The sequence below is a fragment of the Pygocentrus nattereri genome, chromosome 14 (assembly GCF_015220715.1).
Source record: "Pygocentrus nattereri isolate fPygNat1 chromosome 14, fPygNat1.pri, whole genome shotgun sequence".
Lineage (NCBI taxonomy): Eukaryota > Metazoa > Chordata > Actinopteri > Characiformes > Serrasalmidae > Pygocentrus > Pygocentrus nattereri.
Window position 1 is genome coordinate 31,984,658 of NC_051224.1, and position 17,843 is coordinate 32,002,500.

Sequence of the window (17,843 nt, forward strand, 5' to 3'; positions counted from 1 at the left end):
ATCAACTATACTGCAAGGTTATAATAGAAGATATATGGAAGTCTCAGAAGCAGCATAATTTAAACTCACATTATGTAGTTATGACATTCTATCAAAGTGTGGACCCCAGCTAAAAGTCAGTGAAGAGCAATTTTGACTTACAAAACTCATTCCTATAACTTTGGTGCAAGGTCAAACTGGAGTGACAGCACAGCCTTTAGAACAATAGATCCTTCCACAAGCTTGTGAAAGAAGATTCAAGTTTTCAGTGTTTGTAATCATGGCTGATCTGTGGAATCTGTCGCATTTTATTGTTTGATAGCTGGTTAAAAAAGATTAATTTTATATTATTAAGTCACTCTATTTGGTTATCCACATTGCTTTTCACATCTCTGAAGAACCTTTCGCCTTCAACTGGTGGCGAAAACTCACACAGAAGAAGTTCAGCCCTTGGCAGACATGGGGAGAAAGAGGATAGCCTTTTGGCCAGGTCCGGTTTTAGATCCACTCTTGTACTGCCCTGTCCTCTTCAGGGCCACGTACCAATCCGGATATTTACGTGATCTGTAGGTGTTGTAGTTGTTCGCCTCCAAACGCTCCAGGAAATGACATTCTTCAGTCGTTCGTCTCTAGCAGATAAAGAACAAGAACTAGATTGTTGATTGTGTCAGGTAAAAAGTAAATACATAAATAAACAAAACGCCTAAAGTTCTGCATCCACTAGGCTCAACTTTTTTAAATTAAATGCTTCTTTAACTGCATGCGCTACAAGCAAATATGAAGACCTTCTTCATATACAATCTGTAATTATAGAGCTACAAAGTGTGCCTGTATTATAAGTAGAGCTGAGAAAGTGGACAGTGAGTATAGTCACAAGGTACCTGTACCTAATGAAGTGGCCTGTATATGGTTTAAAAGACATTGTGGCTTTTTAACTGACTTGAATGACCATATACTTTAATTGTGTTTATTTTATGAAAACAAATGATGTTTCATTTTGTCATTTACAACTTTACCAAATATTTCAGTAGCAAATAGTTCGGTAGTGACTATTTTAGTTCATTTTGAGCTTAACTTTAAAACACTAGCCAGTACATGACTAGCAAACACAACTTTGCAAAGTTGTACACGCATAAAATCATAATATTTTTCCTTAAAATAAAAAAATCTTCAATTGTCGAAAATATGTGTTTCTGTAGTGACAGTTCTTAATTTTACACACTGATTTACAGACTTTACAAAGCAAAGGAATCTAGCTTTGAAGTGGCCATGAGGGACAGGGAAGCTCTCTAATAAGTCTCACTTCTAGCTCTAAAATGCAGAGGTGTGGCTAAAATATGGCCAGTAGTGATGTGAAAATGTGGCAGCATTTTCTTTATTTCACTTATCAGAGCTTATTACTATCTCAATGAATGCCTTGGGTTTAAATAGATTATAACACAATCTTTGTAAATACCTATACTTAAATGTCCATATTTGTCAGTTATGTATCAATGCATTGTGTGCCAAGCTTGATATGATCTGAACTTGTGCTCAAGATCTAGCTTATTTTCTAAAAATAGAGAACAGTAATTACAAGCAGTGTTTGGTTCACACAAAACTAAATTTAGAAGCTAAGTTCTAAAGAACCTGAAATAACTGCAAGAATACCGGGTCATAAGGCCTGGATAATGTTCCCCAAATAGAAGTAGGTTTTGATGCCAAGATTGCATCAGTGTTTCCTGAATTCATCGGTGTTCATGATTTTGGCATATTCTTCTCTTTTGGGAACAGTGTTTTCATTTGAATTTGGTGAGAATTTCACAAAATGACGTTTTTATGGTTAAATAGTTTGTCATGAAAGGAAACATTTTCCTTTAGTCAGCTTCAAAGAAAATCCAGCAACACTTCATTGATTCATTCCTGTTTAACACAGTAAAGGCAACAGTATCGCAATTGTTTTACTGAGAGGCCAGACAAGCAGACAAGTTTTATGAAGTCTCTGTGTGTTTGTATAAGAGAGTTAATTAAGGCAAGGTTCTCCCTCCATGACCCCTGACCCAAATGTTTCGAGCTTAGCTGCACATGTAGCGTAGCGTGGCCATAATACAAAAAAGAATAAGCACTGGAGTAGGAAACTTAGTCACACAGACACAGGGCCTTTTGTAAAACAGCGTGTTAAATGTAGTTGGATTATATGTCATGTTTGAATTTCAGTAAAAGAACATCTTGAAACTTTTACAGACGAACTGGCATTCGCACCACATTTCCTGTTATTATTTCTGTAGTAGTGCTTTCTATGCTTTTGGAGAGCTATCACAATTTGACAAATGTGTTTTTCTCCTTGTTTGATTTGTTGCAGAAATTATCCACTCAGCTGACCAAAAATGAAAGTTATTATGCAAGCTCAGTATTTCACATAAGTAGTGTTGACACCGTGCTATTATCAACAATGGGAAACCTTAATAAATCGTCATTTGCACCCCCATACATAGACATTGCAACTGGCCTAAATGGCCCAAACCTTTAAGTCAACCATACAGTGATGCTTCAAAGGCCCAGGTGGACCAAAAACGTTTAGGCCCCCCATAGGGTGACGCTGCAAAAGCTCAAATGGCCCAAATCTTTAGATTCCACAGACAGTACACTGCAAAAGCCTAAATGTCCTAAAACCATGTACATACTCCATACAGAGACAACACAACTGACCCAAAAGCTTTAGATCTCCTATACAGCGACATTGCAAACCTCCAAATGATCCAAAAACATTTAATTCCCCCACAGTGATGCTGCAAAGTCCCCAAAGGCCTAAAACCCTTTAGGTCCCAGATAGAGATATGCTGCATTTGGCCCAATGACCCAAACATTTGGGTTCCCCATACAGAGACTCTGCAACTGACCCAAACTTTTAGGTCCCCCGTACAGAGACATTGCAACTTACCCAAATGTAACAAATCTTTAGGTCCCCCATACAGAGACACTGCGCCTGATACAAATTACTTACACCTGTGCAAATGCCTGATGGCCCAACCCTTTAGATCCCCCATACAGAAACACTTGACCCAAACCTTTAGGTCCTCTATACTGAGACACTGCAAGTAACCTAAATGATCAAAGCTTTTTTGTCTCAAGATGCTGCAGTTGACCTAAACTTTAGGTCCGCATGTACTGACTCAAACCTTTAGTGTCTTATACAGAGACTGCAACTGCACCAAATGTCTCTAGCACTTTCAGGCCCCCCATACTGCAATGCTTCAACTGCCCCAAACGTCCCAAACCTCTGCAAAGCCTGTAGATGCCCCATACTGAGATGTTGCAACTGACCCAAATCATACAAAACTTTAGGTCAACCTACACAGAGACGCTGCATGTGACCCACATGACCCAAACCTTTTGGTTCTCCAGTCAGAAATGCTGCAACTGATGTAAATGTCCCAAACCTCTGCAAAGGCCTAAACAGCCCAAAACCTTTAGATACCCCAAAGTGACATATTGCAACTGACTCAAATGACCCAAAACTTTAGTTACCATAAACAGAAATGCTGCATGTGACCCACATGACCCAAACCTTTTGGTCCTTCATACTGAGATGCAGCAACTGACCCAAATGATCCAAAGCCACTAAGATGTGCAATAAAGTACAGGTCAGTGGCTTTGATCGTACTAAAGTATGTACAGTGCTCTTAGCTAGTTAGTTAGTTACTCAGGTCAAGGCATGGAGGTGGACACTTTGATTTTCCAAGCCAGATTTATTACTAAGTTTTAAAATAATATCAACCATGAATAGAAATGAATGCAGGCCAAGAACAGTTGTAAGTCCTCTGTGGAAACTTGGCTTTGGCTGTCTACACTGTCTATTGCTGATCTACACTGTTTACAGTCCTATCACATAGAGTCTATGTGACACTCAACAGGACAGTGGTCTTAAAACATTGCATACAGTTAGGAGCACCACAATAACACTTCAAAAATACATCAGCAGAGAATATGATTTCAGAGGCAAACTTGATGAAAAACGATTGAAAATGTGTTTATTCAAGAGAGAAGACAGATAATGACAGTTATGACATATTTCCTTATAGTGGTGGTGTTTTGCCTTTTCAGTGTAAACTAACAGGCCAAAACTTTCCTTCTTTAAACATCATAAGGAAATGTGTGTTACCATCTGTTTGACCATGAACCACATCAGTCGCAGTGTGGGCGGTGAGCAGTTCATTCATTTGTGATGATATACCGTGCCTGCTCTGAACCTGTTGTGTAACCATGTGCAAACAGAGTGGACCGACTCACCATTTGACTCCAGTGACCCCTGTTTCAGGCTTAAATAGGACCACATTTGCTCAGTTCATAATATAATACTGTTAATCCACTGTGGCCCAGATACTACTAAATGTTTATTAGGTTGGAACAGACAAAACCCAACAGTGGCACAGTTTAAAAAACACTATCAACAGGGTTGGGATTAGAATATTGATGATCTGTATTCAGTCAGACACATTTTGTAAAGGCAGTATTCAGAATATATTTACTTTTTACATTTTTAAGAAATGCTTTTAGAATACTTACTAAATAAAACAAAAACATGCAAAAAAAACAGCATCAATGCTTGTTTACCAACTTCGTTTAGAATCAGTGCAGGGCATATAGCCAACATGCTATTCAGTCAAATTCTAAAGAGGGCCTTAATCAATGGCTTCTTTACAAACACATACGTTCCTACTAAAGCCTGAGTAGACTATATCTCTAAACTATATCTCACCATTGGATATGTCTGTGAGTGATAAGTTTAGCATCAATGTTGTACTGATTGGGGAGTGTGGGTGCAAAAGCCTGAGTAGAATGATAAATTAATGTGATGATCAATTATTAATCTCAGTATTACTGAGCACTGCTAAAGCCTGAGTAGACTGATAAATCAATGTGATGAGTCAGTTATTAATCTCAGTGTTACTGAGCTCTGCTAAAGCCTGAGTAGACTGATAAATCAAGGTGATGAGTCAGTTATTAATCTCAGTGTTACTGAGCTCTGCTAAAGCCTGAGTAGACTGATAAATCAATGTGATGAGTCAGTTATTAATCTCAGTGTTACTGAGCTCTGCTAAAGCCTGAGTAGACTGATAAATCAAGGTGATGAGTCAGTTATTAATCTCAGTGTTACTGAGCTCTGCTAAAGCCTGAGTAGACTGATAAATCAATATGATCAGATATTAATCTTAGTGGCACTGAGCTCTGCTAAAGCTTGAGTAGACTGATAAATCAATATGATCAGTTATTAATCTCAGTGTTACTGAGCTCTGCTAAAGCCTGAGTAGACTGATAAATCAATGTGATCAGTTATCAATCTTAGTGTTACTGGGCTCTGCTAAAGCCTGAGTAGACTGATAAATCAATGTGATCAGTTAGCAGTCCTAGTGTTACTGGGCTCTGCTACAGCCTGAATGAACTGATAAATCAAAATGATCAGTTATCAATTTGAGTGTTACTGAGCTCTGCCAAAGTCTAAGTAGACTGATGAATCAATGTGATCAGTTATCAATCTCAGTGTTACTGGGCTCTGCTAAAGCCTGAGTAGAATGATAAATTAATGTGATGATCAATTATTAATCTCAGTATTACTGAGCTCTACTAAAGCCTGAGTAGACTGATAAATCAAGGTGATGATCAGTTATTAATCTCAGTGTTACTCAGCTCTACTAAAGCCTGAGTAGACTGATAAATCAAGGTAATGATCAGTTATTAATCTCAGTGTTACTGAACTCTGCTGAAGCCTGAGTAGACTGATAAATCAATGTCATGATCAGTTATTAATCTCAGTGTTACTTAGCTCTACTAAAGCCTGAGTAGACTGATAAATCAAGGTGATGAGTCAGTTATTAATCTCAGTGTTACTGAGCTCTACTAAAGCCTGAGTAGACTGATAAATCAAGGTGATGAGTCAGTTATTAATCTCAGTGTTACTGAGCTCTACTAAAGCCTGAGTAGACTGATAAATCAAGGTGATGATCAGTTATTAATCTCAGTGTTACTGAACTCTGCTGAAGCCTGAGTAGACTGATAAATCAATGTGATGATCAGTGATTGATCCCAGTGTTACTGAGCTCTTATTTGAGATCAAACTATATCCCACCATTGAATATGTCTGTGAGTGATAAGTTTAGCATCAATGTTGTACTGATTGGGGATTGTGGGAGCAGCAGGGGACTGAAGCAGGCAGCAAGGAAAAAAGAATATTTGGACTTCATTACTTCATTTCAATGATAAGCATATTTTTAATTAAATGTATTAACAGAATAATTAGATGAAGAAAACTGCCAACCAGTAATAGCGACAAACAGGGGTTTTCCTATGTGCCTTACCAAGATGTATATTAAATGTATTCTGTATCTGTTACTTTTTATGTATTGTAATGAAAAAGTTACAGAATATATTTAGGACAGTGTATTAAGTATTCAGCCATCACTAGATTTTCAAAGTATTTTTCCCAACCCTGTCTATCAAGTTTTATTGTGTTTCATATTCTCCACTGTTTTATATTCTGCATCCATTTGAACAGGCCTAACTGTGCTCTCTTTGCGAATGAAACATGCAGTGATGCACTGATAAGCATATTGCATATTCAAAGTATATTCATAGTATTCATTTACATCATTAAGAACACCCCGTCGCCATTTTGGTAGGCAAGCTTTTCAGATATAGTGTTTCTCCACACTGTTGCTGCAGCTACAACCCTACAGGTAGATGGAGACCAAATAAAATGGACCAGAATGACCACAAAAAAGATTAAAAGTTATGTGGACACTTTAGTTGCAGTCTCTAGAAAATGCTACATGGAGAGGATGAGTTTGATTGGTGGACAGGATCCATATAACCTGCATATCTCTTGAGCTCAGAACATTCCAATGTATGAGGTTTTACAAAATGAATAAAAATTGCTCTTAAATAATAAATATAATTAAGCTTCACATTTGCCAGCTTTTTATTTGAGTTTTCCATTCCACTTTAAATGGTGCAGCAGTTACATGTACTGTGCTATTTTTTTTACATTATATTTAGGGTGATAGTATGAAGTTTGGGATGCAACAGAAGTAAGACAGCATTAAATCTCAGCTGTTACAATTTTGGCTTTCATTTTTTATCACTACAGCAGCAAATCAAATAAAATCAAGGCAACATTTTTGTTAACACGCTTTAAATATTAATATTTAATTTAATATAATAGTTTTAAATTGAGTATTCATAAAAAAAAAAAAAAGTTTCCATGCTCTTGCTGGGTCAGTTGCTTGGTTGGTTATGAGAGGCCGAATGAATTTGAAGTTGCCTACCATAATAGCGTCCTCAAAATACTATGAATAGTGATGAATATGGTCTTATCACCCAGCCCTACTGTGACCTAACTGAACATTCAGCAATCACTGTTTCATTTCTGTTTGCCTAACTATGTCACATCTTATTAAGAAAGAGAAAATACTATTTGCTACAGGTATTCACTAATATTTCATGTTTATCAAAATGTCTTACTTTCTATAAAGAGCAGATTTTGCTAACTACTGACTTGAAAGTTTTCTTATCCAAACTACTGTTTAAATACATTGACAGTTTGGGCAAATTTTGGCCCAGAGGTTGTGTAGCCTATTTTTACAGGCCCCTTAGTGACCATTCCACCAGTGTAATGGAAATCGACTTGGATAATGTAAATGAATATAAATTAATGTATTCAAATAAAATATTTTGCCATTAACTCTGGTATGAGATTAACTAGGACACTGTTGGCTGTCTGTGTGTGAAATATTTGGGATGTGTTGAGCTGCCAATAAGCAATGAGGGATGAAAGGAATTCACACCTCTCCACAAAAATGGCTGTGCTGAGTTAAAACAGGCACAAGTGTGATCTTTTGGATATAAAAAAAAAACAATGTACTGGTACAATAAAGTAGTATTTCAAAACAACATAAACATTTTTATAAATATTAACTCGCTTGCTCACCTACATAGACGAAAACCTATTTTTGAAAATGATACAGATTTCCAAACTATGTTCTGACAACATTATCGAAGACAAAAAATCATCTTTAGTTCAACAGAAGGATCTCCAAGGGAAATATTTTTACATTTACATATGTTGTTTCCCCTATGAGAAGCCTGTTTAGTCTTTACTGTATTACTTTGTTGAAAACTGACAAAGAATACAATTTTATATTAAACACGTTCGTAACAGTTACTTTTTCTAACAGAATACCTTTTTAAAGCAGTGCAATGTTTGTGTATGTAATGGACTCACTGCTCCATATAGCCTCCCGTCAGAGCTCATGGCCAGGTAGCGGTTTGCAGACAAGCCTTTGATGACCACCTCTCCTACCGATGTGGCCTGGAGCTGCAGCCGAACTGTCAGGACAAGACAAATATAATAAAAGTGTCAGTCACCCAATTATCTTGAGGTGGCAGTTTCACAACATATGTCCATACCATGTAAGTTACAAACTCTAACTCCCAAACAGGGGGGACAGTATGTGAAATGCTAATAAAAGCAGAAAGCAGTGATTGGTCAATTCTTTTCAACCTGTATTAAATTGAAAACAATACAAAAAAGCATATTCAATGTTTTACTTTATGAATTTAATGTTGTTATTTTGGAAATATACTTTCATTCCAAATATGATGTCATAAAGACATTCCAAAAAAGTTGGAAGAGGGGCATGCCATTATGCTAAATCATGCTAAATCGAGCAGAAATGTTTCTTGGTGTTGTCATGTTGAAATAAGCATGGATGCCCCTTAAAAAGACGTCATCTGGAAGGCAGCATATTTTGCTCTAAAATGTGCTTCTATCTTTCAGTGTTAATGTTGCCTTCACAGATTTGCAAGGTACCCATACCATGGGCATTAATACCTTAATACAATGTGCCATGACAATCCCTGACTTTTGAAATGTACGCAGGTCACAATCTGGATGGACCTTTTTGTATTAGGCCCAGAGAATACAAAGTGTATTATTTCCTAAAACAATTTAAAAAGTTGGCTCATCAAAGCACAATACATGCCTCAAACCATTTCAAGTAAGAACCCATTGAATTCAGAAGCGCTTCTGGATGTGGTTGATAAATTACTTCAATTTTTCATAGTAAAGTCTTAACTGTTGTGGATGCAGCAACCAGTAATGTTCATAAAGGCCTAGGCCTTTCCCAGATGCTTCTTTTACACCCAAGCATGATTACATCAACTGTTTCATGTGTTTCAAGCATTTCACCACATTACTATTCTTAAATTGTCGCTGTCCTAACTTTTTTAGGACATGTTGCAGGCATGAATGTTAGAATGAGTGTATATTTAAAAAAACAGTGAAGTTGATAAGATATATATATCTTATATAAATCATATATAAATCATATATAAATCATATATAAATGATATATAAATCATACTAATTTACACAGAAATATGTTCCATCAATATTATTTAATTTAAAAAATCATTGTGCAGTTGAGGAACCTCTGAGAGAGGCAAAAATTGTGTTTTGTTGCTATTGTGAAAAGGCATTGAAATATGTGAAATCTTTGAAAGGCTCTGAATTTGTTATTATTTGTCATTGTTCAGTTAACCTCTTAACATTCCTTATTTTTCCAATTCCAGTCTTCAGTAACTACAATGACTACAATGCAAACTGGCTGTGATATTCCTAATTTACAGGAGTGTGTAATAATAAAAGTCTAGACCAGGCAGGAGGTTTTGGCCATTTAAGGGGTGACGCTTATTTTAAAAGCTCAGATTACTTGATAAATCACCAAAATAATCAGTAGATCTCTCAATTACTATAAAAATATCCCAAAAGTTGAATTACTCTCTGAAAACAACATCTGAAGAATTCAAATGAGCATGATGCCTCTGGTGCTTCCGTTCAGGATGTCAACAAAGCCGGCACCTTGGTGCCGATCACAGGCACGCTATCCCTCACCACTAATTCCTGAACACCCCTCTAATCACTTCCACATGGACAGCTAGGCTCAAACTCAGGAGTATGCAGTCTGGATAGTCTTGAGGTTTTGACAGAAAAGAGACGACTCGCCTCCTGGTGAGGCAGATTTGGGAAATTTGAGCATTCTTTGATGCTGAGATCATGTCTTTTTGCAGGGATTGCATGTGCGTGATGGGTCAATTCCAAACAACACTGAGCACATGATGCGCTGTGAGATTGCCCCGGATTCGTTTAGGAAAATCTCACAGAGGAGTTTTTCTTATTTTTATATTTTCCACATTTTAGGATGAGTGAAGACACAAAACTGAAGTGACACAAGAGAACTTTACAGAACGTTACAAATGTTTTAACCCTCTATTGCATGAATTATTACTTAAACATGGTAGATTTTTAAATGTGTTTTTGTTATTTGAAATTGAATAAATAATGGAAATTTTTGCAAAAATATATTTACTTCTAAAAATGTAGTGGTTTACTTGATAAATTGTTGCCATTGGACATATACCATAGCACCATAAAATAAAAAAAAAGCGCCATAAAATAACATTTTTCTCTAAAAACATCCTTTTATGCTTTTATTGAAAACAAGAACAGATTAATCCAACTTATACTTAGTGAAATGTAAGACCCGATATTTACAAATATTGGAAATGAATTCCAAATGGCATTTGGAATGTATGGTAATAACAACATCATAATAAAAATTCCTGGTCATGTACATGATGTATTTGTCCTTTCAAAATAAAACACCCTTTTTCTACAATTAAATTAGAAAACAGATTTTATATCACTGCCTTTTAGTAAAATTAAGATAAAGTAATTGTTGCCATACGGCAACACCACGCCTGTAGAGGGTTAATGTAAGTTCATGTAAAGTGATTTTTTTTGCAAGCAATTTTGGAGCATCATGAAAAATATAAAAGACCATATTTAGTAATGATATAGAAAGGGAGATACACGGTTATGGTATACATTGTAGGTGGAATAGGGGAGAAAGATGAATGAAAAAAAGAGAAAATCACTGTTTTGTTTTGGGATTTTTCTTCCTGCTGTTTACTCCTATCTCATGATGCTACCATGCTGGAGGGTGGAGGCTAGCACATGCTAGACACCTGTGCACAAAGCAAGATTCATAATGGCATGGTTTGACAAAATGGTTTGGTATGGAGGAACTCCAGTGACCTGCACTGAGCCCTGACCTCAACCCCCTCTGAACACCTTTGGGTTGAAATGGCTCACATGGTGGATTCAGACTGTAATAAAAACACCATTTGTCACTCCAAGTCCTCATTTAAAAGTAATCCCATCTCAGTAGTGTTTTGGACTCCTGGCACCAGATAGCTGTGGCATTGCCAAGGATTGAGCTTGCAATGTCCCTGTAATAGGCCTGGCTGAACTACTTGGGGAATTTTATCAGTGTCTGCATAATTTCACCAATGAAATGTACACAAAAGTAGGAGTAGTTTTATCTGAAATGCATCACAGTTCTCTACAGTGGCGGCAATGGGAACCAGGGGTCGTGATGTCTACAACACGAATATAGACATTTTATTTACTACCCAAAACAAGCAATAAACCTACATGTCTTCTGGGCTTTATGTATATATTGTTGATGATGGTCAAATAGCCATTTCTTTATTTTCTTTAGGGACTGTTTTGCCTTATAATGCCTCCATGAGAATTGTAGCATGTTCTGCATGTTAATCTTAGACTATTAGTTCTACAGCAGTAACTCTCTGGGTTTATTCTATAAGGACTCCTATTGTGAAGGCAGGGCTATCCTGCTGGCTGTGTTGATGTGTGAGAGCAGAGCTGGAAGCCGAGAGAGTGCAGACAATGCTAGCCAAGCCTTCTCGTCCAACATCAGTGCCTGACCTTACAAATGCTCTTTTGACTTAATGGGCACAAAGTCCCACAAACACAATCCAAAATCTTGTGGAAAGCCTCCCCAGAAGAGTGGAGACTGTTACAGCCACAAAGGTGGGACCAACTCCATATTAATGCCCATGGTTTTGGAATGGGATCTCCAACAAGCTCGTATCATTGTCTTGGTCAGGTGTCCACATACTGTTATTCCTTTAGTGTATTTCGGTTTGGTTTATGGTTTTAAACGAATCTTTACTGACGTGGAAGCATGCAGTCTGTAAAAATGACTGACATAGCGGATAAAAACACTGAGAACCTGTCCTGTCCAAATAGGGTTTTGGACTCCTGGCACCAACCAGACAGCTGTGGCGCTGCCACAGATTGGCCTCACAGTCTAGCTGTGATAGGCCTGGCTAAACTGACCTGAATGTTAGAGTACTAGTTCTACAGCAGTTATTCTCTGGGTTTATTCTATGAGGACTCTTGTTGTGAAGGCAGGGCTAGCCCACTGGCTGTGTTGATGTGTAAGAGCAGATAAGACCTGGAGTCTGTAGGAGCTGGAAGCCGCGAGAGTTGCGGACGTGACAGAGCGCAGGTCTTAGCTTAGGCGTAGAGCGAACAGTTAGAACATAGTTGAGTAGAGCATGGCCTACAAAGGCTCTTTAATAAAGCACAACGACTAGTTCAAAAAGTATGTCCTCTTTCATAGCGACGAATGCTACAAATATATTTAAACCATACATGCTTTAGGCCAAAATGTGTCATAAAACAATGTTCTTAGGCATGAGGCAGCGTATTCATAACTATTTCATGCAATAGCTTTTGCCAGACATCTGGTTCCTATCACCACCACTGTGTTCAATTCTGACTTGGTAAGTTTCTCTAGAGCAGATCATTTTACATGAAACCACTCTGGTTGCCTTTGTTTACATCTTAATGATATAATCCTGCAGCAGTTGTGCAAAATTGGTGAAATTCCCCTTTAAGATCATCAGTGGCTTACATTACTCACAGCAGGTGCTGTGTGTGTGTGTGTGTGGATTAGAGAGTGAGAGAATGAAAGTGAAAGGAAGACTCTAATCTTTCTCTCTCCCACATGCACAGATAGCTTTGCTAAGGATACAAATGTCCAGTTGAGTCTTCTGTGGTCAGGCTCTGATGTAGAATAGCCACTAACTGCTCTAACCACACTCTGTGATCAGACACAGCCTAACCTCCTCAAACACTCAGTGAGGACATAAGATCTGAACACGCACCAGCTGCCATAGAGCCATTTTCACATCCATCAAGCTCAAGAAACATTCTTCACACACACACTTACATTCAAATTATTAAATGGCCCATTTCCCATGTTTATTTTTTATCCCTTGTGGTGAACTGAGGTGAGGTTTTATGTATCCAAGGCAGTCGTTATTCATTTTAACCTGACAATTTTGCAACTTCTCTTAGAACTGACCAAACAGTCTGTTTGTCACTGTGCCTTTAAAGGGCCCTTATGGTGTAAAAGCTGAATATTCTTCACTTTTTGAAAGAAGAGAGTTTAGTGCAGTATGTAAACATTGTTTGCATTTGATTTCACAAAAACCTGTGTATTTACATACATCCACGTATTCAGCCTACGGCAGTTTAGCTCCGCCCATTCACACGAAGAGTGCAATACTGTGCAACCAATCAGAACAGAATTCATTTACATATATTAGCCTCAAAAACAGCTTGTTTAACTCTAAAGGATAAAGACAGGTTAGAAATTGTTATGGAAACATGAATTATGACTGATTTTGTTACATAAACCTACAGCCATATCATAAGTAAAATCCTCTACAGAGAACACATTTCAATGCAATTCATTTAAAAAAATTACTGTTTATTTGCTGAATTTGACATTGAAAACGCGGTCTGTCCAAAAGTGATTTTTATAAAAATTATTTTATATTTTAGGTTTTATTTTTGTTCCAATATGTTAAACTCAGCAAATAAATACAAATTATGCATAGAAAATAGCAGAAAAATACCATTTTAAAGTTTGTTCCCTGTAGAGGAGGTATTATGTTCAAAACATGTCCTTTGGCTGAGTGTGTTTAAACTTTTGCCTACGCTTGATGATAAACGACAAATCCTGACCCAGTTTGCCGTTGACCATTCCCATTCGCAGCCAATGAGACAAAGAACCAGAGTTGTTAAATCTCTGTATGAATAGTGAACTAAAGTTCTGCATCATAAAATAAAAGTCCTCGTGAAATTTTATGTAAATAAAACCCTGGGGTGGTGCATCCCCTTGCTGTTCTGCATTTGGGGAGTGACCTAGACTGCGGTCACTTAAGACAAGACAGCTCAATCAGTGACCCATGCACTGAAACATTTAACATTTAAAGTTTGTTCTTGGTTTAATTGAACCTTTTCTAATGGTGCATATCCATGACTCCTTCTATCAAAAAATGTTCTACTTTTATTGCAAATGCAGGAACATGCTGAAGGAAAATGTTAAAAATATGCAGATGTATAAATGTAGCCAATAGCTTGGCTGGGATATCAGGATAGCAGAGCACGTTAGCTTGTATACGCTAACTCACACAGCTGACAATTATGCTCAAATGTTGTCCCAATAAACTTTATTTTATTTACTTTTTTAGGTAACTGGTCGAATTGGGAAACTTGAAAAGTTTTTCTGGATAAGTTTTTCAAGTTGTTTGCAATTATACATTTACATTTTTAAGCTGAACAAAGAAAGTATAAGTGTATATCACACAAACTATACAGTCGCAGACACTAGAGCTTTTAAGTTGGAGCAACTTCTACATTATTCATTTTCACATAATGGACATAATTATAATAATCGCAAGCTAAGATGTCCAAAAAACTCTTTAAAAAAAGTACAACCCCATTTGCAAAAAATGTTGGGATGCAAAATGTAAATAAAAATTAAATTAATTTTTTTTTTTAAAAGTGTAATGTAAACATGAAAATTTAAACATTTCAAAGGTTGAAACTCAGAAATGTTATGTTTTTTTTTAGGAAATATTTACCTATTTTGAATTCAGTGCCAACAACATGTTCCAGAAAAGTTGAGACTTGAGCAACAAAAGGCTGGTAAAGTTGTGTAATGCTAATGTAATGCTTAAAAAAAAGCATCTGTTGGTTGATTCACAAAGTGGGCATTTATTTTGCAAAAAACAATAAAGTTTCTCAGTTTCAACGTTTGATATGTTGTCGTGGTAATATTTTTTTCTTTAAAAATATGGTTTGCATGATTTGCACATCACTGCATCCTATTGTTATTTACATTCTGCGCAGCATCCCAATGGTTTTGCAAATGAGGAATGTATTTCCGAAGTGTACTCTTGTGACCTTGAAAAAAACTACTAACTTTGCAGCATTTTGATTCTTTTGTTTACAAGAAAACTGCCCATTCAGCAGAGACACTGAACACATTCATGGTTAGGATGCCTAAAACATGTGAAGTGCATCCAAACTTCTATATAACCTGTATATAACATGTGAACATGTTGAAAACAACATCTGAAGGAAAAATAAGAGCCAATAAACAGAAATCAACTAATCTGCTAGGCATTCTGGGGGACTCCGCCCCCTGCTCTCTCATTCAGTTAGTTCTTCTCACAAAAATAAGTATACTTAGATTGCCTGGATTGAGTGATAGCAACTAATAGCAAGAAAATGTACAATTATAATGTGATTATTGAGGTACAAATAACCTCAGTGCATGTGTGGGACACCAGGTTTTTACACATCTGATGTTGAACTAAGACATTCACATGTTATCCATTGCGATAACCTGTGCACTGGTTTAAAACTGCCTTCAGGACCAAAAGTTATGAAAATGAAATAAGGTTTTAGATTGACATTCAAATCTCAAGATGCTAAGAAACCTTTCATTGGCAAAGAATTGGGCCTAATCAAAACTGTGAATTTAAAACAGGCTGTTTTTTGCAGCTTAGTTTATGTAAGTACTGTAAACAAAACAGTATGTCAAAAAGTAGACCGGTGCATTCATTAGTGTAGTGTGTATTATATAGTAGTAAGTGGTCAGAGACAGCAACATTATTAAATGATGACGTTATGAAAAGACACTGAAAGGACAAAAGAAAATATTCAAGCAAAATCTTAGTTTTTACAACCATGGATTTTTAAAAATAATATCTTAAATATTGAGTTTAACTGTTATTTACAGAATGAAAGAGCTGAGGTGAAATATTAACAAGGTATAAATACAACACTTAGAATAATATTTTACTTAAAATCAACAAGTGTTATGCTAATAAATACCTTCAACATGTAATTATATTGGAGGATGCACTTTTTAGGCCATATTTGATGATATTTCATCTTTGAAATGTAATCATTCAGTCAGTTTCTAGCAAATATATGAAATATTAACTTCTGAGTATTTTATTTTATATAATATTGATATTTAAAGTCTTACTGTGGTTTCAAAACACATTTTAAGCCACTTTTATAGATTTAAATATTTAAATAGGCCTTTTTGAGCCTATATTGTCTCAAAAGGGACTAACATATAAACATTTACAAATCTACTCTGACATCTTCATTGTTTAATAGATTTTTAAAATAAGTTATTTGTAAGAAAAATAATATATTGATGCACAGTATAAAGCAAACCCTACATTTAAAAACTAACCTTTATAATGCTCCATAATGACTACTTCTAAATAGAAATAGACAGCAATTTTCTATTTTCCCCGTATTTAAAGAAAAACAGTATAAAGACAAGATAGCTAATGCTTTACTTTATCAGCTTCACTGATTTTTATGAATACACAGTCATTCAGAAGTTGATGCCTGCAACACATTTCAAGAAAGTTGGAAGAGGGGTAGTGTAAGCCTAGAAACATAATTAACCATTTTAAAAGAGATGATTTAATCATGTTCGGCTATAAAAGGAACATCCAGGAAAGGTCTAATCCTTTATAAGCAAGAATGGGTTGAGGCTCGCCACTTTACCAAAAATGCATCAGCAAATAGTCCAAATGTTTGTGAACAACATTCCTCAATGGTCTGTTGTAAGGATTTACAAGAGATGCATAATAACATGAAAATATTCATGAAATCTGGAAAAATGACAAAATAACCAAAAAACACAACTGAATACCCCTGACTTTTGACCCTAAGATGGTACGGCCAGATTGTTACCAGTGTAAAGTTCGAAGGTCAGTGTCTGTCAAGACATGGGGAGTATTAGTGAGCAACTTGCACATCTATGAAACCACCATCAACACTGAAAGATTTTAATTTTGGACCAGCACATGCTGCCTTCTAGACACCGTCTTTTTCAGGGAAGTCCATAATGTAATCAGCAGAGAGTGCCTGCCTGCAGTCCAGAGCTCTCTTACATTGAAAACATTTGGCAAATTAAGAAAACAATGCAACAATGAAGGACTTGTATGATGGCTCAGCTGCAGGCTTGTATAACTGAAAAATGTCAAACAAATTCTGCTTCTAAAACTGGAACAGCTTGTATCTTCAGTCCCCAAACACTTCCTAAATGTTCTTAAAGGTGCAGATCAGTTACAGGACATGGTAAACCAGTGTGTATAATCACTCATAATTACAAATAACTGTGTTTTTGTTAACGTAAAGCCAGTTTATGCTTCTGCGTCGAATATATGCCATAGGTATAACCTGAAACCTGGGCTGTACTCTATGCTGTTGCAAGACGTGGAAACAAGAAGAATCAGTGGTTGCTGCAGGTGCTGGCTAACTATTTTGTGATGTGAGAGGTTTTAGAACCCAAATTTTGACAAAGGAAGGATCACACTTATTCTTTAGCACAAGAAAAAGGAAGGGAGGGTGAAGTCTTGTCATTAAAGAAATGAAAAACATAAAGAAAATGAAAACAATGATAAACATTGGTGTGGCCTTTACCCACTGGAAATTGCTGATGAGGGATGAATGTATTCCTCATGTGAAGTTGCCAAGTTTCTCCTGGACAGGTAATTTAGTGTACAAATCTAAATGCAATTTGTTGTTTATCAGCTTTAGCTGAAACATGGCTAAATGTTAAAAAATATCAGCT

General features: G+C 36.4%; 1 protein-coding gene across 1 annotated transcript in view; it reads right to left on the reverse strand.

Moving 5' to 3' along the window:
* Positions 1-3: 3 nt before the first annotated feature.
* The window catches only part of fgf2 (fibroblast growth factor 2), a 19,124-nt gene continuing 1,284 nt past the window's right edge, over positions 4-17,843 (reverse strand). The window contains exons 2-3 of the mRNA XM_017709731.2: positions 8,237-8,340; positions 4-608 (exon numbers count right to left, since the gene is read on the reverse strand). Coding sequence (XP_017565220.1) covers positions 423-608; positions 8,237-8,340 — 290 coding nt within the window. The 3' untranslated portion in view covers positions 4-422. The remainder of the gene's footprint in view (positions 609-8,236; positions 8,341-17,843) is intronic.